Raw genomic sequence first — 27,787 nt, 5'->3', positions numbered from 1 at the left:
AGCTCTCCTCTCCAGCCGGGCCCGCCTTGCAAGGTGTTCAGGTCCGGTAGTTGGAGAAAAGAAACAGATATTGGGCCCCACGTTGGGCGCCAAATGTTAAAAGAATTTTTCCGTAAACGAATAAATTCACCCAAGGAGGAGATCGGAGACATAAGTAAAGTCGACGTCTGACTTTAATCTTGTACAAGAGGAGCAGTTACAATGCAACAACGTGTGAGGATGCTACAGAGGAAGTGCTCAAATCACTGTTGTGACTTGAGTCTTTTAAAGGCACAGGAGATGATGCGTCACTGACAGTTAATCTTCATGCAGAACTAGACATCATGACTACCAGGCCTCTGATAACATTTAGGTCAGCAATGGGGATACTAAAGTAATAAACAGTTTGTGGCGTGGTGGAGTGGTGAGTAGTGGTGTGTGGTTGCCAACAACGCCACCTGGGGAGTTTCGCCCCAGGAAATAGTTACTGTTTTTTTATAAAAATGAAAAAGGTCACGCAGGCTCGAATCACCACAGGGGAGAGTTCAGGTATCAAAAGAATAATAATTTATTGTCACAATATTATTTCTATAAAACTTCAATAGTTGCCAAAATATTTCACATTCACAAAAGACTGGGCCAAAGAGAGGGGAATGGACCGGGCTGGGCCAGCCACGGCGACCCTAAACCAAACCAAGGGGAAGGAGAAACAAACCAAGAAAATAATACCACCCGTGACACTGCATACACACGCAATGGAGAAGTGAAGAAGCCACCACCAGGGATTGGGCCGCCGCGCTGGACTACAGCACCTGTCCACAGGGAGAGAGGGAAAAATTAAGATGGCCACAGTCTAGCTGACCTCCCCACACACACACCAAAAACAATTAGAGATTATTTATAATACAAAACCAAATTAAACATAATGAAGTCTTCTTAAAATATCCAAATACAAATTAGAGGAAAACAATTAAACAATTATTTAATCAAAACCATGTAATCGAGCCAAACAAAACAGCAGCAAACATCATGGTGGCCGATGACCGGAACACACCAGGACGCAGGATAGTGTGCAGAACTAGGAGAGTGGGGGCTGCTGGTTACATCGCCCCGCTGTAAAGCAAGAGAGAGACAGTGTCACAACTAGCGCAATGATGTGAAACTGCAACAGCAGACAATTAGAGCAGCCTACCTCTGAGCTCTACTGCACCCAACACGCGCCCACCAGAACCGCTCGCTCCCTCCGGCTCACCGCCGCTCCGAGCACTGCAACGGAGCGGGAGGATGAAGCCCCAGGGCCAATAAAAGTAAAACACCAAACAATAACTAACACGGCATGCTTACCTTAGTGATATGACGGGGAGACTCGGGCATGCACGCCAGCCCGCTCACCGAACGCGCCGCACAGCAGAGGCAGAGAGGGAGAACAGCGACCAAACACACCTGTCCCAATCACACACACAGCGTCGCTCCACCAGCTCGCCGTTGCTCCAACACTGCAACGGAGCGAAAGGATGAGGCCTCAGGCCCAATAACCGCAAACACAAACCAGCAAATACGCAGAATTCCTACCTTAATGATACGACGGGAAGACACAAACAAGCACGCCGGCCAGCTCACCGGACGCACCGCACAGCAGAAGCAGAGAGGGAAAATGTCGACCAACACAGCTGTTTTAATCACCTAACAGTGCCGTCCCCCCATTAACCTGCGCCAGGCTGACACAGCGCCATGCAGTGACCAGGAGGGAGATAACTCACCCGGTCACATCTACCCCACCTTTCTTGCATCGGCGTCCCGACGATGAACCACCGTGAAACCTCAACTCCAAGGCCTAAAGTGAGCAGACTGAGCGGTAAGTACGGGCTGCTCATTGGTAGCACCATCTACCTGCCCGATGGAGCGTGGGAGATGATAGACATTTGAGTGCAGACCAGCTGTTAAACGAGGTGTACGACGTGGAGCCTGCTGACTGGAACAGGGTGGATCCCTGGGAGGGTGCGACGGAGCTGGTACAGAACCTCCCGGCTGTGGAGCAGCGCCGGGGCTGGACCCACCTCCTAGGTGGTCTCTCCAAAGTTGGCGTGAGGAGCCAACCGAGCTTGGCACCACTGGGGTGCGGGGCAATGGGGTTTCTGGAACCAGCAAGTAAAGATCATCAACAGAAGAGTCGCTGTCAGCTTCCAGCACAGCTGGGGGGGGTTGCTCCTCCTGAGGTGGAGTAAGGGGCTCGGACCTGACGACAGCCTTCAACATGTCACGGTGTACTGTCCGCTCTTGATGCAAAGCCTCCACAGGAGCGATAGTGTACACTGCACCCTGACCTGGAGCTTTCACTACTTGATAAACCAAAGAGCTCCAGACATCCTGAATCTTGTGCCGACCTCTGACACCAAGGTCCCGCACATATACCAACTGACCAACCTGAAAAGGCACCTCTCTGACTCTCTGGTCATGCCTCTCCTTTCGGCGGCCTGCAGCAGCCAACAGCCGCTCCTTAGCACCCTCAAATGCTACCTCAAGTCTCGCTTGATGCTCAATGATCCAATCCTGTACCTTGCCTGGGACCGGGTCCTTAACTCGACCAAGAAGGAAATCGATGGGAAGCTGTGGCTCCCGCCCACACATCAGGAAAAAGGGGGACTCGCCAGTAACCTGATGTGGTGTGCTGTTATAACTGAAAAGCAGCTGTGGCAAACAAGAAGCCCAGTCCTGTTTCTGTGAAACTGGCAGGGTGCGAAGAAGATTGTGGAGAGTTCTATTGAACCGTTCGCACTGCCCATTCCCGGCAGGGTGGTATGGAGTGGTGCGGGATTTATTAACACCATACAAGCAGCAAAGTTGTTTGATCAACAGACTCTCAAAGCAACGACCTTGATCTGAGTGGATGCGACTCGGAACCCCGTACCGGTAGAACCATTCATGTAACAAAACACGAGCAACGGTACAAGCCCGCTGATCCCGGGTGGGGACAGCTACAGAAAATTTACTAAAGACATCAGTCATGACAAGAACATTTTCAAAACCACTTCGGGAAGGCTCAAGCAGTGTAAAATCCACAGCCACAATTTCATTTGGCCGGGAGGCCAACAAATGGCCCATAAAGCTATGTGGCACCGAGCCAGAGTCTTTTGCAACTTGACAACGTTCACATTCCTGTACCCATCTCTTTATGTCCAGGAACATTCCTGGCCAATAACAACGACGCCTGACCAATTCGGTGGTCCGTTCAACACCCTGATGACCATGCTGTTCGTGAAGTTGTTTCAGAGTTTCCTCTTTGAGAACTGCTGGGAGGAGGAGCTGAAGAATCCCCTCTCCACCCTCCGGGAGGAAGATCCGACGATGCAGTACCCCTTCATGGTCAACCAGACGGTCCCACTGACGTAACACAGCCATGACTGATGGAGAAAGCTGACGCCGTTCAGCTGCAGAAGGCCGAGTTTGCCTCCTCCAGAAAGACAAGACCTCCTTCAGGAGCGGATCCGCCTCCTGCAAGGAACCAATGTCGACAGTGGACTGGCCTGGGAGGGCCGAAACGATGGACTGGGTCACCGTCGCCCCAGGAGCTGGACGTGACACTTCCTGAAGGACCTTGGGGACTGGCGTACCAGGCAAGAGTTGACCGATGGCGCTGGATACAACCTCGGGCCTCCGGGAGAGTGCGTCTGCATTTTTATTACTGCGACCCGAACGATACTTTATTTCAAAGTCAAAGATGGCAAGCTGCGAAGCCCATCGCTGCTCTGTCGCCCCAAGCTTGGCCGAATTGAGATGACTCAGTGGGTTGTTGTCTGTAAAGACGATGCACTTGTGCCCCATCAGATAGTCACGGAATTTTTCAGACATGGCCCACTTAAGTGCCAAGAACTCTAGTTTCATCGAGCTGTAATTGCTCATGTTGCGCTCCGTGGGCCGGAGGCCTCTACTAGCATAAGCCACTGGTCTTACGCCATTTTCTGTCTCCTGGGAAAGGACAGCTCCCAAACCACTATAACTCGCATCGATCTCCAGGATAAATGGACGCGAGAAATCTGCATAGTTCAACACAGGAGCAGAAACCAGCCTGGACTTAAGGGCCTCAAAGCTCTCCTCGCAGTGGGACGTCCAAGCATCACTAAAGGCCTGCCCTGACCCTCTTCTGGACTTCGTACCAGCAAGAGTCGCCACCAGCTTGTGAAGGGGGGCAGCCAATTTCGCGAAGCCCTCTACAAACCGCCTGTAATAACTCGCAAAGCCGAGAAACGAGCGCAACTCAGCCACTTGGCGTGGACGTGGCCATTTTGCCACGGCCTCGATTTTAGCAGGGTCGGTGGAAACACCTTGGCTGGAGATAACATGCCCCAAATAATTGACCTTCTGCTGAAAGAACGCACATTTCCCCAGCTTAACTTTCAGGCCTTCTTGTTGGAGCCGGCCCAGAACGGCCTCCAGCCGTTGTAAGTGCTCACTGACGGAGGAAGAGAAGACAATAATGTCGTCTAAGTAAAGAAGCAAAGACTGACCTTGCTGACCCCCGAACATTCTCTGCATCAATCGTTGAAAAGTGCTCGGGGCATTACATAACCCAAAAGGCATTCGATTAAATTCAAAAAGTCCAAACGGTGTACAGAATGCTGTTTTGGGTTTGTCTTCCTCTACAACTGGAACCTGGTTGTATCCGCTAGCCAGATCTATCGTGGAAAACCAACGAGCACCACAGAGAGAATCCAAACTTTCCTCAATGCGAGGGAGAGGGAACGCATCCTTCCGGGTCTTGGTGTTCAACAAACGATAGTCTACACACAGTCGAAGTTTCCCGTCCTTCTTTCTGACCAAAACAATCGGCGACGCATAAGGACTGCAACTTTCCCTAATGATCTTGGTCTCAAGAAGCTGGTTGATATGAGACTTCACCTCTTCGTACTCAGAGGGTGGGATGCGGCGGTAACGCTGCCGGACTGGCGCATCATCCAGCAGTGGTATGTTATGCGATATGAGATTTGAGCAACCCAAGTCACCATCGTGGGTGGAAAAGACAGAACGGTACCGCTGCAATAATGATCTCACCTCCCTCTGGTCCTCATCAGACACTGTAGCCAAGTCAATAGATGCTAGCTCATCCTGGGCTACACTGGTTGCTCCCTGGGCAGAAACACTGGCGGTGATCGACTTAACCTCAGTCACGCCCGGAGGTAGACTGATTACCTGGGCCCCACAGAGGGAGCCAAGACGAGTCCGAGGGTACAGAAGAACATCTGTCGTCCCCACATTGATCACCGGGATGTAAGCAGTGCCTCGGATGACACGAACAAGACAGGGAGAAGCAAGCAAGCCACATGGCAGACCGGATTCCAAGGGTTCGAAAAGCACAGCCTGATCGCTGGCCTGCTCGGGACAAGTGCTGGCGACAAGCCTAAGGACCCCACCAGGTATTCGTATCGTCCACTCACCCCCGACCCTCACAGTGCCTGTGCACGGGTTTGGCTCGCTGACTGAAGACTTATGGTACTGCTGCAGCGCTTCAAAGATTGGACCTGGAGCGTGCGACACGGGTGGCGAGGCAAACAAGGAAGAACCATGAGTTCCAAAAAGCTCTCTGTAACAATTGCGAATGACGTTCATCCCCAAAATGCCAGGGACGGAAGACACAGTGCCGGGGGGGTCCTTGACGACTAACACCCCACAGCGAGGAATGACCTTTCCACACAATACAACATTAAGCTCTAAGTAACCAACATAGGGAATTTCTAACCCGTTAGCGGCACGCAGCTGCAGCCAATTGCACGACCGAAGCCGATCCTGGTCCCAAGACGAGAACTGCTGTTGAAAGAAGCTCTCAGTAATGGTGGACACCATAGACCCAGTGTCGACCAAACAAGGGACATGAACACCACTAAACACAACATCAATTTTTGGACATGACGACATCAAACCAGCAACTAACTCTTCCTGTGGGCCCTTGACTTCCCCATCTGAGCGGAGGCCCGCCGACTCAGAGGGTGTCAGTTTTCCGGCTGATGAGCCGAGGTGGTCGCCCTGGTAACCTGAGGGTTTGCACCACCAAAAGAGTTGGCCCGTGCACGAGGGGGTACGGTTGGGCCCCGGCACTCCCGTGCGATGTGGCCTGGCTGTTGACACCTTCGACAAATTAAAGGACCATTTCGAAAGAAATTCCCTGGTGGTCGTGGGGCCTGCAGAGCAGCCACAGTCTGCGTGAGCTGGTCAAGTTGGGCCTGTTGACGCTTCAAAAGTTCCATTAAATCACTCATCTCTGACCTGGGAGGGGCAACGGGATGACGTGGGTGGGAGTCGCTTTGCACCCCATACTGGAGACCATAAGCTGATGGCAACGAATGGCTTCGCCCCCTAAACCCACTTGATTGGCCCTCCCTTTCCCATCTGATAGCCTCAGCGCGTACGTCCAACAAGGAAGCGGTCGGCTTGCTACGGACGCCCTGTTTAAGCGTTCGACGGAGAGAACTGTCAAGAACATGCTCTACAAATTGGTCACGCAAAAGATCCCCAGCATTAGGAATCCCGTCGGGTGCGCACCGCTCAACCTGCTCCATTAAAGCCAGCAGGCCCAAGGAATACTCCTGCAGAGTCTCCCCCTCCTGTTGTCTCCTAGAGAAGAAGGCCTGCTGCAACGTTACATAAGATTGTGCACAGCCATACAGTTCCCTCAGAATAGCAAAAATCTTAGCGGGATCTCCTCGCTCTGTGCTGGGCCTAAACCGGATCTCCTCTCGGGCTTCCCCATCTAAATGATCAAAAATGAACAGGGCTTTGTCGGCGGCGGAAAGGTGGCGAGCCCGCATGCATGCCTCGATCTCCTCCGTCCACTCAGCTATCCCTAAACCTGTCTTCCCCTTAAACAAAGGACATTTACGGTCTCTGGGAACCACAACCAACCGCTCCGTGACAGTAGCAGCACTAGATGGGGCATAGCTAGCTGAACCGGAGGGACCTGCAACAGCTCCCCCGGGCACGTCCCGGGAAGCAGTGCGCTCCCGCTGTAGCTGCTCATTGTCTGCCTCTAGCTGTGACACTAAATCCCTAAGTCGCTGTACCTCATCCGCCATGATGGCTGTGAAATAGCACCAATACTCACGATACCGAAGTCTGGTTCTTGGGATGGATGCTGCTGTTTTGACTCTGTAACTAGAAACAATAATATCAATGAAAAAATAAAAATAAATCAATCTCAATAATATCAAAAAAACAAAACACACACAAAAAAAAACAAACACAACAAAAAAAAAAACACGTCCCTGCCCCTTTAAATGTGGTGATCCTGCCGACAACGCCAAATGTGGCGTGGTGGAGTGGTGAGTAGTGGTGTGTGGTTGCCAACAACGCCACCTGGGGAGTTTCGCCCCAGGAAATAGTTACTGTTTTTTTATAAAAATGAAAAAGGTCACGCAGGCTCGAATCACCACAGGGGAGAGTTCAGGTATCAAAAGAATAATAATTTATTGTCACAATATTATTTCTATAAAACTTCAATAGTTGCCAAAATATTTCACATTCACAAAAGACTGGGCCAAAGAGAGGGGAATGGACCGGGCTGGGCCAGCCACGGCGACCCTAAACCAAACCAAGGGGAAGGAGAAACAAACCAAGAAAATAATATCACCCGTGACACTGCATACACACGCAATGGAGAAGTGAAGAAGCCACCACCAGGGATTGGGCCGCCGCGCTGGACTACAGCACCTGTCCACAGGGAGAGAGGGAAAAATTAAGATGGCCACAGTCTAGCTGACCTCCCCACACACACACCAAAAACAATTAGAGATTATTTATAATACAAAACCAAATTAAACATAATGAAGTCTTCTTAAAATATCCAAATACAAATTAGAGGAAAACAATTAAACAATTATTTAATCAAAACCATGTAATCGAGCCAAACAAAACAGCAGCAAACATCATGGTGGCCGATGACCGGAACACACCAGGACGCAGGATAGTGTGCAGAACTAGGAGAGTGGGGGCTGCTGGTTACATCGCCCCGCTGTAAAGCAAGAGAGAGACAGTGTCACAACTAGCGCAATGATGTGAAACTGCAACAGCAGACAATTAGAGCAGCCTACCTCTGAGCTCTACTGCACCCAACACGCGCCCACCAGAACCGCTCGCTCCCTCCGGCTCACCGCCGCTCCGAGCACTGCAACGGAGCGGGAGGATGAAGCCCCAGGGCCAATAAAAGTAAAACACCAAACAATAACTAACACGGCATGCTTACCTTAGTGATATGACGGGGAGACTCGGGCATGCACGCCAGCCCGCTCACCGAACGCGCCGCACAGCAGAGGCAGAGAGGGAGAACAGCGACCAAACACACCTGTCCCAATCACACACACAGCGTCGCTCCACCAGCTCGCCGTTGCTCCAACACTGCAACGGAGCGAAAGGATGAGGCCTCAGGCCCAATAACCGCAAACACAAACCAGCAAATACGCAGAATTCCTACCTTAATGATACGACGGGAAGACACAAACAAGCACGCCGGCCAGCTCACCGGACGCACCGCACAGCAGAAGCAGAGAGGGAAAATGTCGACCAACACAGCTGTTTTAATCACCTAACAGTGCCGTCCCCCCATTAACCTGCGCCAGGCTGACACAGCGCCATGCAGTGACCAGGAGGGAGATAACTCACCCGGTCACAAGTTCAACACATAAAGCTGTAACCTGAACTAAGAAAACTTTAAGACATGAGGTTATACAAAATTCTTATAACAGTACGATTGAGGAGGTATGATTGGAACCAGGAGAGAGCTGTTCCGGTGAGGCCTTAGTGGTGAGATAGGCAGTTGAGGAGGATGGGATGGGACATAGTGTCAAAGTCTGCAGAGAGGTCGAGGAGAATAACTAAACTGATGTGTCCGGAGTCAGCAGTGATGAGAACATCATTTGTGATTTATTGATGAGGGCGGTCTCTGTGCTGTGGTGCTCTGAATCCAGATTGAAAGGGTTCGTAAAGCTCATGGGTGGACATATGGTGATGAAGTTTGGCAGCAACTGCTTTTTCCAGGATCTTACTGAGGAACGGAAGGTTGGAGATCGGCCGGTAGTTATTCAAGTCCTCCTGGTCCAAACCTTGCTTTTTGAGGATCGGTGTAACTGATGCTGTGCCAGATTCCAGGGAGGAGCTTATCTAATGGAGAGAGGAATTAGATACGGTATCACTTTAAGACACATTTACATAATCAGGTTCTAAGCATGCAGCTTTAATGTGTACAGTAACTCTTGTTCAACAGAAGAGAATGGAAGAAGACCATGTCTCTTGCTTTTAACTTGTTACTAGCTGAACTTCTTCTCTGGTTGTTGTGTCGTTATAATACAGTACTAAAAAGATACAAGCATAACGATTTTTTGTGCTTCTCCTGGGTGCTAATTTTAGATGGTTTTATTGGTCTGTCACCCTGCGTCATGGTTACATGGTTTGATCCTACATGGTGGCAGAGGTGGGTAGAGTAGCCAAAAATTGTACTCAAGTAAGTGTACTGTTACTTTAGAATAATATGACTCAAGTAAAAGTAAAAAGTATTGTCACCCTGTGTTACTTGAGTAAGAGTAAAAAGTAATGGGTGAAAAAACTACTCAAGTACAGAGTAACTGCCGAGTAACCTCCTTTATTAATCAGGTCAAATAATGTCAAATAATGCACGGAGAATTCCCTTAGACAACTGAAACAGTTTATAATAAACAATAATAAATAAATAACTCCACTTGTTTCGGGAGACACAAATGGCAACGCATAATGTAGCTGTTTTTTTTTTTTGCCTGGAGTGTGAACATTTCTTTTATGTGGGGCCAGGGGTGTTGTGCCTCCTCCTCTTCGGCTTCTTCGGAATTGCATGCCGTCTCCATCGTTTTGTTTCTGCGCTCTTTTCCGCCTGTTTGCCGCGGGGTATGTGTGTGCGGTCATGTGATGGCTTAGGCTTTGCCTGATTGGTGAAACGGAGTTAGACGTCGCTAGTGGCTACATTTGATTGGTGAGATGCAGTTGTCAACTTTTTTAAGACAAAATCGAATGTTTTCAGTATCAGTGAAATCAGTAGCGTATATCATGGTGATCGGCCCGGTGCAAATATTTTTTTTGTGCCCTCCATCCGCGACCTAAACACAAGCGCACGCTTGTGAGCACTCCACGCACGCACACACACACACGCTTGGACACACACGCACAGTACGGTATGATAACTCTCCCGGGGAGAGAGACGTGCATCGGCTCGGCCCACAGTGCTCAGCAGCAGAGAGGTGACGAGACTAGAGCCGAGCTGTATTGTGTAGTGGAGAGGGGCCAACACACGCTATGCGTAATTGCGCACACACGCGCGATCGTCCTCTCAAATGCGGCTGCGTCTCTCCAGGTCACTGTGTGAGCGAAAGAAAAGCTCTGACTTGCTTGGGCAGACGTTGTTTGGTGTCACCCGCTGAAATTTAAATATCTCGTCCACCTTCAAAAAAAGTACGCACAGTGCGTACAGGATTCCGGCTGGCGGCGCCACTGGCTCTGGTCCCCACATAAACAAAACAGACCATGCAGCAGACGGATCGATAAAAAAAAAAAGTAGCGAGCAGAATCAGCCCAATGTAACGGAGTAAAAGTACCGTTCCTTCTTCACAAATTTACTTAAGTAAAAGTAAAAAGTATGCTGCTTTGAAACTACTCATAGAAGTACAATTTTTCCAAAAAGTTACTCAAGTAAATGTAACGGAGTAAATGTAGCGCGTTACTACCCACCTCTGCATGGTGGCTATGGAAAACAAAATGGTGCACCCTTGGTCTTTATCAAATGTGCTATTTACGAACATCTCTGTGTGAAGTTTGTCCCTCTGCAGCCCCGGTTGCCCCCTTAAGTCACAATGCCTAGCTAGCGGCTGAGTGGCTAACAATACATTGGCGGTTAGTCCAGCTTCTATAAAAACAGTCACTACTGCCGGATTAGGAGAGATTCCCTGATGCCAGATAATTCTACAGCCCTGTATGGTTTGAATACGTGGTGCTCTGGGGTAACCAAGGTATGTGTAAATGTTTATATAATGCAACGAACTAAGCCTCTAGTGATGTTATGAACATTAGCCTTGAACACGTATACAACAAGTTCCATCCTGATTTAATGCATGGCTGAGTTAATTGTCAACTCTCAATATAAATGTATTTAATGTATATGCTGGAAATAGATAATTTTCTGGTTTATAATTCGGTTATTTGGGTTGTTATATTTTGTTAATTTTTGTTGTTGTTTATTTTGATATCACGGTAATTGGGTCACGAGCATATGGGCGGTAACATCTAGCTATTATAATCACAGGTGCACTGGCAGGGAGAGGTAACTAGAAAGAGAGGGTGAGTTGGAGGCCAGGCCAGGGAGGCTATTTTTTTGTTGATCGCTGTTTTTTGCTTTGATCGCTGTGATTTATTTTGTTTCATACTTTCAGCACATTATGAAAATTTGTCTTACTAAAACCGATAAACGGACTCTTTGGTCTCAGGGGATATTTTGTTTGGTACAGCGTGTAGGACAAGCAGCTAACACCCTCGCCTCAGCCTCTCAGACTGCTTTGTTTTGGACACTAGGTGTAGGATCGAGAAGACTGGTGCAAGGGTTGCTTTTCATCTGTCAATTGTTGTCGTTCCGAGTCACATTGAGGTAAAAAAGAATGTTTGTTATTCAACATGACAATTATCTGTCCATGATTATATCAAGCACTAATTTGAATGATTCTGTGTCCGCAGGGAGGTTGCTCCTGCTGCTTTGCCTTACTTAAATTAAAAGTGTAATAATAGCTGTGCCTCTCTTTACCTTTTCTTTCTTTTGTTTAGTTATTTTGCCTGCTTTGCCTTGCTTGACCTCCTGATCACCTTCTCTCAGTGCGAAAAGGGGGGTATTCACTTTTTGGGAGATGTTTTTGATCTACACGGATTTCGCTCGTTTCAAGATCTCAAGAACAAATTTAATCTGCCGGGCACATCCTTCTATTTTTACCTTCATCTTAGAGCATCTGTGAAAGTGGACGGCATACCCTGGCAACACCCATTGCCTGCACAAGCCTCCTAAAAATCACGTCCACTGGACTAAGTAGGCTACATAGGAGAGATCTCACAGGACTAGTCCCTGATTTTGATTGGCACAATGTATGGGTTAATATTAAACTGCCTTCTAGGAATCCCAACCACCAACAAATTCACTAAAAACTTCATTTTTGTGCACAGGACTTACCTGACCCCTGGCAAGCTTTATTTAATGAAAGTAATTGGTGATGCATCATGTACTTTGTGTTCGCCAAAAAAACATGTTCTGGGGATGAGCCGCCTGTGGTGAGTATTGCAGAGCTGATTGCATTTGTGTCGGAGGCAGTACCCGGGACATACCAGTTGCTGAATGACATTTCTTTACTTCAGATCCCTAAAAGTCAGAAATGCCTAGTGTTTGCTGGTTTTACAGAATAAATGGTTGCAGTGCGCTAGAAGCCTCCATTAAGCATTGGGTTTGAACTTTTCTTGATATTGTTTATATGGAACTATCAATGACCCGTATAAATGGAGCTAAAGGGGTGACTGTGAATAAGTGCTTCCAGCGGCCGACACATTAAAAAATGCCTGTGATTATTTTGCCTGTACTCTTATTTTTGTTATCTTGTATTGATCCATATCAGGTTATAATTCATGTCCATTTAATGCTGCAGTGACCAACCAAACACAGGAGGGTTTATTGTATTTATTTATTTTATTTTAATATTATTTATTTTATTATCATTACTTGTGGGTGGCTGGGATGTATGTATGTTTGTTTGTTTTTTGTCGCATTGTATATGCTAATTGTATTTTTACAAGTATATTGTTGTTGTATGTTCCTGCTGTGAAGTCATTGATACAAATTTGATTTAAAAAAAGAAAGTTAAACCGTTATTAGTAGAGTGATAGAAGAAGATAGAAGATTTTCTACGTCACGTTGGGTTTTTCTCCACAACCTTCTCCGGGGTGAAAGAGCTTTGGCCGCAGTCTTCAATTCCCTGAAAGCGGAGAAGGATGCCATCAAACGGGGAAATGTAGAAGCTCCAGAACTCAACATAAACGCGGACAAAGAGAAAGCTCTGGAGGGGACGCCCTCAACAGAGAAATCACCTCCCAAAGCAGCCATGGCTCAGACGAAGAGCGAGTCATCAATGATCTGTGGTTTGAAGAGGCCCTGGGTTAGATATGTGAATGTGTGTGAACGGGTGAATGTGGACTGAATGAAGTGTGAAATACTAATTTCCTTGCAATGCAAGTGCTTGAAAACTACATGTAGCACATGGCTGCAAATACAGCAAGCTCAATGAAGGTAAATAGAGACAACTAAATAGAAATGGTTGAAATTACTGTGGCTAGAGTCGGAGTTAACAAAAGGTTTGACAAGGAGGTAGAAATGTTTGCAAAATAAAATGAAAAGACCAGACAAAGTGCTTAAAATTGGTACCTTGTATTGTATTGCAAACAAAAGTATAACACCAAAAACAATATACAAATCGGACTGTACACATCTGGGTCTGGGTGCACCCTATTCCAAAATAATTCAAACTTAACAAATCATAATTCATGTATCAAAATAGAATGCAATTATAAACCAAATCACCTCATCATTACCACATCAGCACTATACACACCGAAAATAACAGCGTGTCGATTAACTTAACTTCCAGCAGCAACAGGTTGAGTCTTTATGGAAGTCGGAGGGTTACAGCAGTCTTTCAGTCAAGTCGAAAAGGGGAAAAATAAATAAAGTCAAGTCAAAGACGGAACTGAGTGTAGTGGGGGGTGCTGGCTTGGTGCAGCTTTGTCCTATACCAATGTGGCTGGACAAAGACGAGGTTCATTTCATATACACTGGAGCTCAGAGGTGTTCCATCTGGGTTAGCGTGCCATCCATTTTCGAAGGGTAGATGAAAAACCTGGCCAATTCAGAAGTCGTGCAGCAATGCTTTGCAGACACGGCTGCATTCACACAACACATCGTTCAGCAGCAGCAACAGCAGCTCTTCTCCCCACAGAGTCACACTGGTGTCTGACTGGTGTCACTTAGTCTGCCCACTGCTGCTGCAGTCCTGCTCTCCGATTGGCTAAGAATATTAAACCCTTTGTGATCTGATTTACCTGGGCTGCACATATACTATGCCTGACTATTGAATTCTTATATTTTCTTTATATGGCTCTTGTCTTAAAATATAGCACTTTAACAAAGCAACCAACAGACAATCTTGACTGCTTGCTTTTGGGAAAACTGGGGTTAAACTGGAGCATTTGTTTCCCACTGTTAGAATTACAGGCAGGGCCAGCCATTGTCTGTTTTTTTTTGTTAGGTCATCTTCAGATTCTAGTTCAGGCCTCACCTACAGTGGGAATGTTTAATCACCCAAGGCTAATTAAAAGTAATATTGTCATTAGCCTACTTGTATTATGCTGTTGTTGTGGCAATATTGAAAGAGCATTGCGATTAACCATAGTCTCCATCTCATTGTTCCATAAACATGAGAAACACAACAGAAATTCAACATGACCGTAAACCACTCATCTCCTTAAACCTGCAATAATTATCTTTTTGTGACATGGAGGCAGTGAACAATCTGTAAACACAATACTAATATTCTCTCACCTTATAATGTTGACAAGGTGAAAACTACTTTATTTGTGCATTCAAAAAATACGAAGCAGAATTTGTATTCATTAATAGTCATGCTTGTTTTCAGGTTTGAGTGGTGAACACAGTTTCATGAAGTTGATTCTAGCAACCCACTGAATAAATACTGAAAATATCACTTCCTCTTTCATGGCGAGAAAAGCATCACCACGGTAACAGTGTTCAACGCATCCTCACAATCTTCAACAGTAAGCATCAGGAACGTCCTGAGGCTTCTCTGACAAAATTTGAGGTGGATCAGGTCAGTGCATAAGTGTAAAAACATGACATTTCCTGTTACCAGTAGGTGGCGCTCTGACCGTGAGTCAATATTAAGTTACATATTATTTAACATAAACAGACACGCATCAATCACAAAAAAGCATGTGGACAGCAGACATGTCTGCCTCAGTTACGCAGTTGATTGTTGCCATGGCAACAACTGTCTCTTGTTTACTTAACCTGTGCAGAGGTCACAAGGGAGAAGATGATGATCTAAAGATCTGGCCTGACCTGTGCGGGGAAACATGGGACCGCATGCAGAAAGGAAGCGATGGGTTGAAGCTACAAATCCAGGTCGTGGAAGAACAGCACGATCAGACTTGAATCCCAATTTCTATTGGTAAATGGTAAATGGTCTCATTTATATAGCGCTCTCCAAAGCACTTTACAGGAATGACTGACATTCACCCATTCACTCACACATTCACACACCGGCGGCGGAGTCAACCACGCAGGGCGAGAGCAATTGGGGTGAGGTGTCTTGCTCAGGGACACCAGGCACTCAGCTTGGAGGAGCCGGGGATCTATGGCGTTATATTTGTGCCACATTCATGAAGGAGCAATGTGAGATTTTGAGCGCAGAAAAATATATTTTGCGAGCACAGAAATTATATTTTGAAGAGAAATGATAGGCGAGCAAAACATAATGTAATTTGAGCAGGCAAAAATATATTACTCTCACTCAGTTTTACTCATGCCCTCTCTCAAACTCTTGCTCGCTGCGCTGCAGATAGCAGGCGATAGGCGGCGATGGGCGGCGACAGTTGGCAGTGGCCGTGGCGGCCGTCCGGCCGGCGATAAGTTGCAGTGGCCGGCGACAGGCGGCGGTTGCCGGCCGGCCGACGAGAGGCAGCGGTGGGGTCTTCGTCCGTCAAAAACCGTCACTCAAACCAAAGCGCCGTATGACAGTCTGAAAACTATAAAGATGCGGAGCTGAGGGACAGATTGTGGCGAGCGATCGCCGAGGAGTTTGGGATCGGGATCGTTGAAAATAAAAATAGCAGTGAGGACGATGTAGTGATCGTCTCATTATTGAAAATTATTTTTTTCTCAAGAAATGAGACGGCCACGGAATCCCCTCTTGCTGGAGGACTCGTTGGTTTTGTAAATTTTCGCAACGAATATGTATTAAAAAATAATTATCCTGGTAATTTCTCTGCGTGAGACTTAAAAGCCGTTGGCGGAATCTGACACGTATTAATTATGCGTCAGGACAACGTCATAAACGGCGCTGAAAGAAATCCCCCGAGTAGTGTCCGAAAGTGTTTTTTCATTTTGCCTTTTAGTCCACTATATAGTGCCCTCCATAGAACTCCCCTATATAGGGAGTAGGGAGTAGGGAATGATTTCGGACACAGTATAAAATCCCACTCGTTCGGCGTGTTATGGAAGCGTTGTGATTGGATACGTAACAGCGAATCAGAATTGAGCTTCTCCAAGTCTCTGATTGGTTGCTATGGTGGCACATTTGTAACGCTGTGCCAAGTTGAGCGAGCGTAAAGACAAAGTTGAGCGCGCACAGAAGGGACAGATTGAGAGCGCGCGTGCAGCGGTCTGCAGCGCAGCGAGCAAGAGTTTGAGAGAGGGCATGAGTAAAACTGAGTGAGAGTAATATATTTTTGCCTGCTCAAATTACATTATGTTTTGCTCGCCTATCATTTCTCTTCAAAATATAATTTCTGTGCTCGCAAAATATATTTTTCTGCGCTCAAAATCTCACATTGCTCCTTCATGAATGTGGCACAAATATAACGCCATAGAGATCGAACCGGCAATCTTACGGTTGCCAGCCAACCCGCTCTACTTCCTGAGCTAACCCCCCCTAATGCTCACTGTTAAGTTTTAAACTGATTATTCACTGTTCACTGTTAATGACAGTAATCCAACCCTACTACTTCTCTTTAGTTCATGGCCAAATATCTGACAAACTAATCCATAAACTGCGTCTTTGTATTCAGTGTTATTGTCAGCTACCACATCTCAACAATAAGACAGGGCTGTTACTATCATATCATGTTTGCATTGTTACTGTGAGCATATGATGTTCCCTCAGCCCATGTTTAAAGCATAGACTGTATAAAATATATAATATTTATATAATCATTCTAACAGCATATATAAGTTAGTTATAGAGACCAACAACAAAAAATTGTATCAGGCTGTAAACATTTCTGCTGTATAGTTGAGCAATTTAACATAGGAGTCTGTGGAGATTGAGTCTCCTTTGAAACGAGCCTCAAGTGGCCTTTTGATGAACTGCAATTTTTGGTATTGAAAAAGAAAAGGGGAAACTGAAATTAAAATAAAACTTCTGTCTGTAGTAAAGGCCTAAATAAAATGTAGTGTTTTAGTGATGTGTTAAATTGGTCCACAATTTGCACATTATCATTTATTTTTCACTGCTAGTTCATTGTGTACAACACAGAGAAGTGAAGAATACTATCACTTACGACGCACTAGAAATGTGTGCTGGTGTATCTGCAGAGACCCTGTGTTTCCTTCTTTCCTTTTAATCTTGCTGTGTTTGGGAACGTTTCTGGGCGTCAACACGAGGAAGCGATGACAATGGTGTACAAAGTGCTGAAAAGAATGTAAAAAATAGTGAAGCGAAACGCCAAGCGGACAACACTACCGAGAGTGAATCTGGGATTTGAACCTGGAGAGCACGTTTGAATGTTTACAAACTCCATCTGACGAATCCTACTCCTATATTGTGCCTTTTATTAAACTATTTCTGAATTCACATGCCCACATGAGTACAAGTACAAGTACAGATGGGTGTGTGGGTGTGTGTAAGAGACGAACCTTAATGAATGCATTTTAATTATGTGTTGTGTGTTCTACGCATCCATTTCTAGGTGTAGTCATATAACGTCATGCGGTACAGTGGCCCCGCCTGTACTTGAAGATGTTTGACACAGGTAATATTCTCCCTCGATGTGGGTGGACCAGAAGATGCAAAACACATTTTTTTGTAATTGACAATTATTCCAGTCCAACAAGTTAGAAGGCCAGAGGAATTCACATAAAGTTAGACCTGGGCACTGCTGGAAGTCCCAGGAGGGCCGTGTTGACGAGCTAGATGGATGAACTAGAAACGGTCTTTCAGTCGTGTGGGCAAATCTCTGGTGAAGTTCAATCAACGTGTATCCCTCAAAGCCAGAAACCAGAGAAGAAAGTCTCTTTCTTTAGCTGCTCCATAACCATGGAAAAGTGATCTCACAGAAATGAGCCGAGCTCTGAACGGCGTATTACGTGCTGGTGTTACGTGTGAAACAATTTGACGTCAGTGTGTCCACCATGACTCCTAATCGACTTTCCATTGGCGTGGTTTCTGTAGTACCTAATGTAATACATTACCTGCCAACGCCATCACAGAATGTGCTGTTGTGGGAAGTTCACGTCATTCTGTGATATCACATTTTCGATGAAACCTTTGCCCAAAGTGTCTATGAAACAGTTAGTGACTCTACTTATTGGATTTGGGAGAGGTGTTATGTTGACGTACACTTCTGGACTGTCTTAGAGCAGGAATAACATGTATATGTTTTAAAAATTGGGACTTAGTTCCCCTTTAAGCGTACAGTACAATGTCACATTTTCACGCAAATATATTCTTGACTAATGTACCTCGCATATGTCAATAGGAACTGATGCACGCACAGAAATATCATGATCACAAAGTGCTTTATTGAGAAACAAGAACAAAAAAAAAAACTACTAAAAACAGACTAAGTCTTACCATAAAAAGGTAAAATTACATTGCTTTAAACCAGAATTTTACACCTTTTTACACCTTTCTCTAATAAATATAAACAGATATAATACAAACAATTTCATCATTGTTACGGTGGCCAATGTGCCTCCTCTGATACACATAATGTCAATACAATTTCAGAATATTGAATAAAAGCTGAAATCTTAATTTCTTAGAGATTTTAGTGTTTTAAACACAGTGACAGTCAACGATTCCTTGATTTTCACCAGTCACTTGCTTATTTGCCCAACTTCTGGACAGATTTTTCTGTTTACTTTTCTCCCGCCATTAAAATAACTTCATTAGTTTGTCTCTTGACAGTCATTGCATAAAGTATGATTCCTCTTCACGTTACCCATGCTGTGTCTAAACTTCATTCATTCCACTTCACATTACAGTATATTAAACACAGAGGCAGCTCAAAGAAAACTAACATTTACATTATAAGATAACTAATATCCTTCATATATAGCAATCAGAGTTACTGACCTGACCTTATTTACTGACACACACATTCACACACACACACTGCATTTATATTATTTCTTCAAGAATACGTTTTATGCACTTTGTGACAAACTGGTTCAACAAAACATAGTTCTATAAATAAATAATATATACAATAATAAAGACATCTGTGCTGAAATCTCAAATACAATGTAGATATTTATTTTAAAGTGCTAAAAATGTGTTGATCACACAAATCCGTGTTTTTTACACCATCGTCCCAAGACCAGTGCCGTAGAACTCGTCGTCGCTGTCGTCAAATTCAGAGTCGTCGTCATCGTCGATGTTGGAGTCGGCGGTGATGTCGGCAGTGGAGTCGGTGTTGGCGATAGATTCGGCCTGGGAGGAGATAAAAGGAATGTCACTTAAACGGCGCCACACCTGGAACACTTCTGGCAGGTGACATAGCTATTTGTTTTGTTTAACCTAGTTTGGAACAGTAGCAGGAGGTGCAGGTGGGTGTGGTTGGATCCATGCCAGTACATTCAGTCTCGGCCGGTATCATTAATTAAAGGAGCGTTTTTGCAGGGGCAATTAAATGTTCTTAGCTGTTGGCTATTTATGCTCCTGCTGATGGTGTCCTTTTGCAGACTGATATCTATTCAGATCATTCAAATGAATACTGCTTGGACATGTCATGATGTCAACATATTGTTGTGGACCACATCACCAAGGTTTCTCACAAGGTTTTGTGCTTTGTGCATTTGCAATAATACACAATATTTTCTTTTATATTGTATTGTAAATACCTTTTTGCCTGGCAGGTATGGTTCTAGTGGTTCCGGTTTTCGTTCTTTGGGCTCTGTGTCCAAAAAGGCCACGAAATGGATCAGAGTGTAGATTCTGCAAGAAGAAAGTTTGATTTTAATAATAATAATAAAAAAAACATAGCCTCCATGTGAACATCATTCAAATTAAAATGTGAAAATGTCATTTGTTGCAATCAGTCACCTGTGGTAGAACATTGCGAGGAACTGGATCACAACTGATGTCGCAAATCCAAGAATGAACATGAACGCGATGGGATCGATTTGGACGTTTTCTCCGGTGTATTCAAGGTTCAGGTCGACCTTGGGGAGCTCGATGGAGAAGGAGGCCTCGAAGATCTGGAGGGTAAACGTTGCCACCAGCCAAAGGGCGTTGCACATGAAGAAGGCGAAGTTGATCTGTGTGTAGGGAGAAAGGCTGATTAATTTGGGACGAACTACACCATGGTTTTCCTGTTGCAGCAGATGTGTAGTTTGGCTTTCCGCACCCACCTTGTTTCTCAGCTCTCGCAGGTCAGAGCCGATCTTTTTCTGTCTCTCTTTGTCGTCCTGCAGAGGTTCCAGGTACTTCTTCTGAAGCTGTATAAAGAACTCCTCCTCTTCCTGCAGAGAAAATGCAGAATTCCTTCAAATTCATTATTCTGATATTTGTGTACGACAACTGCTGCAAATGCCATAATGTCATGTTAAAGCCCCACACCAGTGTTACTACATGTCCTTGTCCATCGACAACATTGGCCACCTAGCTTACATAACCCTCACCCATGTTTACCAAAGTCTTTACGTTTTGTTCCTATTCAATAAACCTTACAGAATGTACCTGAAACTGTTTGTCAGAGTTAAATTCACCTCGTTGTTAAAATCCTCTTTCTAGCTCAAACTCCAATTAGAAATTCAGTTCTTGTAAGGAACTATTTTTCCAGGCGTAATAACATTCAGCCCAATGGCTGTATTGGCTCTGTAGTCATTGACAGCTCAGAGAGCGGAACCAAAGTATAAAGAAGGTCACCGATGAAAGTTACACCTTGTGCTTGTGTGAGTTTCAGGCTAAAACATGTAGAATGAGCTGGTATGGTCCTTTAAAGTCCGTTTTAACCTGCACTGAATACAGCGAGCATGAGTGTGACAGTGTGCTTCAGCTGTTCATGCTAACCAGAAAAAAAAAGACATACACACCTTGTCAAGTGTGTCCTCCTGCAGCGGCATGTCAGTGGACAAATCCTGCAGTTGCGTTATGAAACCTGGAGAGAAGAGTGAGGCAGGAGGGTATGAGACAACATCATAGCCAGCTGGAATTCCTTTACTGCAAATAAAATGCAGATTTTTGCAAAAATTATTTGAACTTACATTGGATAGGAGAGTCAAAACCTGTCTCCGCTTGCCTGAAAAACAGTCAGAGGAATGATTAGCAACATCTCACACTTTGTGATACTGGAACACTACATGTCAAATGGGTATAGGACTTACCTCTGCTCCTCTGGGATCGACACATCCTCCACAATAGTGTTTTGGGGCTGAAGTTCAGACTCTTCAGCTTCTGTGATCAGGTTCTCCTGGGTGACAGGGACCGGCTGCACTGCTCCAGATTTGGGGGTCGTTTTTTTACAACATTTGCACCATGAGAAGAAACGTTGCATGGCGTTTTTGGCTGCAGGGGTGAAGATCAGCATATGTTTGGTAAGCAACAAACAGCAACACCAGGCTTTACAACAAACTTTTTGACCTGGTATCTACCTTTCTGAGTTTTTGTTTCCTTGACAACGGTTTCTTGTGGGACTTCTCCAGCAGCAGGTTTCGTCTCCCGGGTGCCCCAGGACACGTTGTTCATGTTGACCATGGAGTAGATGGTGAGTAGGAGGTAGGCGCTGGGGATGCAGATGATATAAAGAAAGCCGTGGAACACCAGATGAACTTCCTGAGGATGCATTATCGCAGTAATGACGTAAATCATGGCCATGGAGATGACGAAAATGCTGCTGGGTGTCAGGATGGTTCTGTCCTTCACCATTGAGCCTGAAGAAACATAAAGGGGTGTTGAGTTTCATGAAAGCAGGTTTAAGCCGCTGCATGGCCGTGTAAAGATGTACTTGTTTGAATATAACTTACCAATAATGGACATCGACACCACCAACATGAGGAATGCATATATGATACTCAGGACTGCTGCAATAGTGATTTGAGTGTTGGATTTGAGTTTAAAGCAAAGAATCAGGTAGATGACGGGGGGTATCACAGCCAGCACCAGGGCGCCACTTGCATGGATGGCAAAGATGAAGGTCAGACTACCTGGAGACCACAATAAGAGCAACATACACATTTCAAATGTTGCATTTATTTCAATAAAATCCAGATCATCACAATCACATGTCCAGTGAAGTTAAATTGATCTCAAAAAGAGAGAGATTATGACCGAAAAACACCAACCTGCTATCAAAAGGCAAATTGTGGCGGGGGCCAGGATGGCTGAGGTGATGGCAAAGAGCTGGTAGAACATGAAGGGTTTGGACATAGATGGGTTTCTCTTGGAAACTAACTTGGTGGAACCCAGCAGATCCACCACATTGGCCAATGTAGACGGTCCCCATCGCCGGCGCTGGAGGGGGTAAGTAATCGTTAGACTGACGGGATTCTTCCGTTTTAATGACAACTTGAAACCCAATGAGATTCATATTCACTGATGAGCGAAAATATCCTTTAGTAAGATCTTTTTATTATGGCTGGCATATTATTAGCGAGTAAGTTCTGAGCGCTCACCTGGTTGTAGAGTTCTTTGAAGTCCTCAGGTGCATTGGTGTAAGCATCAGATGCTGCGTTGTACTCCACCCTCCATCCCTGCTTCAGTAGCAGAGTACACAGCCATCGGTCCTCACCTGCAGGGAACAGCAAAGATATGTATATGAGGAGGGGGAGGAGGGAGACCAACTGTGAAAACTACCACCATGACCATTTGTGAGAGGCAGGACTTCTATCAAACAACATCCTTACCTTGATCGTACTGGATGTAGTGGCTCGCCTCCGTTGACTTGGTTGAGTATTTCTTCATCACATTATCATCCATCAGCGCCTCTGCTCTGAACAGGCTGAAGCAGCCGGGGCTGCATAGCACACAGCCAATTATGTGCTCAGCTGTCTTCTGCAGCCAATGACTGACAGCGTACTCAAACTTCTGGAACCACACTGCAGGACCTGCAGTGAAACACACAAGTATTGTTAAGTCTGGTCAGCATTTGTCAGCCTCCGTGGTGGATCTCGGAGCAACACGTTAATCTTTGGTTTGCTTTTCCTTGCTTTCTCTTGGTTTATCTTCATTGTACAATGTGCCAACCTGAGCCGGTGGGGTGAATCCTGCCGCACGCTGCCCCGACACGGGGATAATTTTTCAGCCGATCGATGAGCAACATCAGAGCAGCCGGTTGGAAGTCTGTGTCGCCATCCAAAGCCAGAATGTAGGTGTTATGCTTCTCTTTCTGGAGGAACATGCACAGTTTTATTTAGATTTAAATCAGAAATAATGTAGATGCATGTTTGAGGTCTTTAAAAAAAACACACACACAAAATGTGTCCTCTTATTTTACCTTAACTGCTGCTCTTAGCTCCGCCTCGTCTTCTCCCTTCTGCCAGCGTGCATAATATTTGGTCATGAGTTTCCATCCCAGAAGGTAGTAAAGGTACATCACCTGGAGAATAAGAAATACGAATTTACAACAGCGATATTGTTTATTAATTAAATGAATTGAATCTAAAAAGTTCCAATGTGTGTTAGACAATGGATGGATGGATGGAAGTTCAAATGTGACTGTGTGTGAACTGTGCTGGTACGTTGTCCTACCTGAGACCATCTCTTCTTGTGGCGGATAAGTTCTTTGTCCTTGAAGTGAACATTTATGGTGTTCCCATGAGGCATGGTGACCACCAGACGACCTCCGTACGGTGTCCTAATGATCTTCTGATCAGGGATCTGATGATTCTTTTTGAAGAACTTATCATCTATGTTTGTGAAGATGCTGATCAGAGAAAATGAGAGAACTTTCATCGTCACTTGTACTGGACAAATTTTTTAGGCTAAAACTAAAATGCAAAGTAACCGTGGACCCATCTCATAGGGTGGTTCTTACCCGTAGACTTCTTTGAGGATTTCCACAAGGTTCGCTGCGTATGTGTTCAGCTGACGCCCCCGACTCCCCTCGACTTCATTGAACGCATCATCAAAGTAGATATGGGATTCGAAGGTGAAATCGTTGTACTTTTGATCGATCTTTGGTCTGTACTTGTCCAGTCTGCAGTGTTCAGAGAAAAAAAGAGCTGTGAGTAAATCCACTGCCATAAAGTAAATGTAATGTTTTTTAAAGGAAAACTGGCCAAAGTCGTTGTTTGTGGCGTTTCTACAACTGAAATGCAAGGCTCAAATTGTTTTTTGTTGATACATTTTTCAGTGTAAATCAAGAAATATAATTCAAGTAATCTTGAATGGACACATCATCAATGAAAAAAAAAAACACTTCACCTGAAAATGGAGATAATGATGTTCATCATCTCATCGTAGGTTTCATGCCACATGGTTGCACACAGATACACCATCACTGTCTCGAATTGTTTGAAGCTGCACATGAAAAGATTTGCAAACTTGAGAAAGAGTTCTGGGACGAGACAATGTGACTAGCCTTGATAGCCTAAACTAACCAGCCTAAAATTTCCACAAAATTGATTCAGATGATTCTCGTGAGGAACTAAAAATGGAGGCTCTACTACACACACTTACGCCTTCATCCTCTTTGTTGTCTGGATGTTGAATCGGGTGTTGAGGAGCAGGGATTGCTCAATAAAGGCTCCTTCGTACAGCCTCCTGATGAACAGATCTTGGGTCCTCTGAATACGATACACGTTGAGGTACCACAGATGGAGGGTGGCCAACACCAGACCAAGCCACCAGGACACCGCAGAGCCTGAAGGAAGATGAAGAAACATTCGGAAATTCCAAAGTATTTTAATTTCTTCTCTCTCATCCAGAAAAAAATGCAGCACTAAATTACAAAGTAGTCATGCGAGGTGAACTGGTAATACCTCTTGTCAAATATGGCCCTGAGGACCTACAGTGACCTTATTTTTAAGTATTGTATGTTCCAATATGCGTTGTAATGAGGCTCTGCTTGTTTACCTGTCAGTAAGCCGATGTCAGCTATCTTGGACATGTCCAGGAAGCACAGGGTGTGTGTAACATCCAAAACCAGACTCGGGAACACGCTGCCGTTCAGGCTTTGGTTTCTTCCATCTACAACGTCTGCGCAATAACCCGTGAAGTTGACTGCGGTCCCGTTCAGACTTATTCTGTAGTCTTGATAGTAAACGATAACAGGGACAATGAAGATGACCATTACGGCCAGAGAAGCCAGGTACAGGGGCAGGATGAAGCATCGTCGCAGGGCGTGCATCTTACAGGCCGCCAGAGAAAACCAGTGGCAGAGTGCAGAGGAGATCAGCTGGACCCCGATGATGATGGCAATAATCTTTGTCTCGCGTCTCGGGATGAACCTCACAATGTCCCAGTCCATTTTGTCCAAAGGGATGTAGGCTCCGAGCACACAGGCGGTCACCAGGATCCTGAGCAGGCTGGAGAGGATGTGCAGAACGTTCTGGCACTTTGTCATATCTCTGCACAGGTTCCTGAGGAAGTAGGAGCTGCTGTTCTCGCTGATCAATCTGAAGTAGCTCTCCCACCAGTTGAAAGACACCAAGAAGCACCCACCAACAGCCAGACCCACCCAAGTGGCCATCTTGATATCAGTAGGATCCTTGGTAATGTATAAGAAGAGGAACAGGACGTAACCGAGCAAAATGAGGATGAAGGCGGTGATGGACGGCAGCAGGAAGCGGTTCCTCTCTTTGGCGGAGCACTGACTGATCACTTGTAGGAGCGTAGAGATGACGGCCACGCTGTTCAGTATCGTCACGTTAGTCACAATGTCCAAGTGTGGCATTGCCACGATGGTGAGAATTGCTGCACCTAGAGCCACCAGGAACTCAAAGAACAGAACCTGCAAAAGAAAAAGCAGAAGATGATGGAACTCAAGGATGCCTGCCAGACTCAAATATTAAACAAATTGTGGAAATGCTTTTCTTTGTCTTACCAGGGCCATTGTTGATTTTCTTGGCAGCTTTGATGTTTTGTAGCATGACTTCCAAAAACTTTTAATTAATAGCAAGACGCTGGAAATAACCAGGGCACAGCCGATGCAAAGCAGAGCGACGGGTCTCATGTCATCTGGGAGGGTAGTTGTGCCTTCGTTGGACAAGGTGATGAGGAGGAGGAACGTTACCTGAAACAGAGTAAAACACAGTGATAATCATGTAGGTTAAGTTAGTGCTATGATATGAGGGCAGCTGCTCCACACACAAAGCAGGAGCGGCTAATGGAATGTAATCCTTATGAGTTGATTGTAACACCACATTTTTTCCCCCTCCACTCGTCTTTCCGCAAATTCAAATATGTATGTATGTGCAAATCATAGCATACCTTGCTGCATAGGGCACATCCAAACACACACACAGTGACGACACATAGAGAGATGATCTTCAGTAGTTTGATCATCTTCCATGGTGTATGTTCATCTTCAATGACGGGCACCTCTTTGCAGGTGTCCCACGGCCTCCTATATAAACAAGGCACAGTGTTAAAGTCTGAATAGGAAGTTGGTGGAAAACGGGTCAAATAAATCAAAAATAAAGTATTTGTTAAGGTTTTTATGATGTAGCTTATGAAAGAGTAACAAAAAAAGTGTAATATCAGATATGCCTTCATGGAAGAAATTGATAAAAGAAATTATAAATTATACAATACTTTATCTAATATCTGCTTATAACAACATTAAAATGTGTTAAATAATGAGTAAAATCCTAATTTTACAGCTCATGAATGGGAAATAAGAAAACAAAACAATACTTTGGGATGTTATGCGTGAATAACTGCATAAAGAATTGTACTTTTTTGAGTGACATGAAAATACTGCAACTACAGAAAATTATAAAATAGTTATTTAGTTATTTTCACGTAATTTCTTACTAAATATACATTGTTTGGTACTGGAAATCATATGACTGAAATGTAAATAAAAAGATAACAAAAATATATATAATTGAATAATGTTTATTTGTCTACTTACGTGGGCATATCTCGGTATTCCTCCATCCTTCCTTCTTCCTTCCTGAGTGTTATTGCAAATAGATGCTGGCTGTTTGGATGTCACTATTTATAAGCACACCTTGTCACATCTGTACCTGCCTCGCAACCCACATAGAAAGGCTCCGCCCAGGTGTATGTGTGCAGGTGAGCTCAGCAGAGCAACATATTGTACCAGATCTGGTTTAATTAACATTCCAAGTGCATTGCAAGAGAGTTTCAATGAGCAGTAATTAATACAATAATAGAAAAGTTAATTGCTGACCTACTCGCAGGTATGTTGTTTCTGTTTCTGTTGCTCAGTGGGAGCAGTGGTGTAATACTGTCACGAGATGTTTTACCATATGAGCATCCAACTGTATTTCCAGAATTACTAAATTATGTAGAATGTCCCTTTCAGAATTTTTTTTTTGTTTCATTTGATATATTTTCATTATGTTTTCATGATAATAATCAATGCATTATTATATGCATTACATCATTGTCGAAGCTGGTAAAGGTGGAGCTAATTGTAACAAGGCTTAAACACTTCATCTCATGGGTTCCTTGCTAATCTTGAGAGTCTTTATGCAAAGACCTTTGTGCTACAGTCATCATGAATTTACCCAACGAGGAACACAATGGAAATGGTCCAACCAGCGTTCATTACTACCCACAGTATGAATGTC

General features: G+C 44.9%; 1 protein-coding gene and 2 long non-coding RNA genes across 4 annotated transcripts; all 3 read right to left on the bottom strand.

The window, feature by feature from the left end:
- Positions 1-709: 709 nt before the first annotated feature.
- LOC311028063 lies at positions 710-8,624 on the bottom strand. 2 transcript variants are annotated; one of them, XR_014598680.1, is made up of 6 exons: positions 8,438-8,624; positions 8,210-8,361; positions 8,058-8,131; positions 7,598-7,677; positions 7,073-7,122; positions 710-791 (listed from the first exon to the last, which is right to left on the bottom strand). It is a non-coding gene; the product is annotated as an uncharacterized lncRNA (long non-coding RNA). The 2 variants fall into 2 exon arrangements; XR_014598681.1 differs by lacking the exon at positions 7,073-7,122.
- On the bottom strand, positions 1,172-2,142 carry LOC311028064. The gene is made up of 3 exons (XR_014598682.1): positions 1,552-2,142; positions 1,324-1,475; positions 1,172-1,245 (listed from the first exon to the last, which is right to left on the bottom strand). It is a non-coding gene; the product is annotated as an uncharacterized lncRNA (long non-coding RNA).
- A 9,958-nt stretch (positions 8,625-18,582) lies between the features above and the next one.
- On the bottom strand, positions 18,583-27,178 carry LOC311028287 (chitin synthase chs-2-like). Its single transcript, XM_084032744.1, has 22 exons — positions 27,103-27,178; positions 26,457-26,592; positions 26,071-26,259; positions 25,101-25,977; positions 24,705-24,888; positions 24,450-24,545; positions 24,061-24,222; positions 23,775-23,949; positions 23,521-23,622; positions 23,271-23,412; positions 22,931-23,131; positions 22,700-22,815; positions 22,370-22,538; positions 22,052-22,231; positions 21,680-21,958; positions 21,413-21,593; positions 21,293-21,327; positions 21,122-21,186; positions 20,438-20,548; positions 20,130-20,344; positions 19,928-20,021; positions 18,583-19,517 (listed from the first exon to the last, which is right to left on the bottom strand). Exons 1-22 carry the CDS (start codon positions 27,126-27,128, stop codon positions 19,386-19,388), a joined length of 3,867 nt encoding a protein of 1,288 aa, XP_083888870.1. The 5' UTR covers positions 27,129-27,178; the 3' UTR covers positions 18,583-19,385.
- Between the last annotated feature and the right edge of the window lie 609 nt (positions 27,179-27,787).

The sequence above is a fragment of the Eutrigla gurnardus genome (genome assembly GCF_963514095.1).
Source record: "Eutrigla gurnardus genome assembly, chromosome: 17".
Taxonomy (NCBI): Eukaryota; Metazoa; Chordata; class Actinopteri; order Perciformes; family Triglidae; genus Eutrigla; species Eutrigla gurnardus.
Note: the sequence above shows the minus strand (reverse complement) of the source record. Positions and strands in the feature narration are given on the sequence as shown.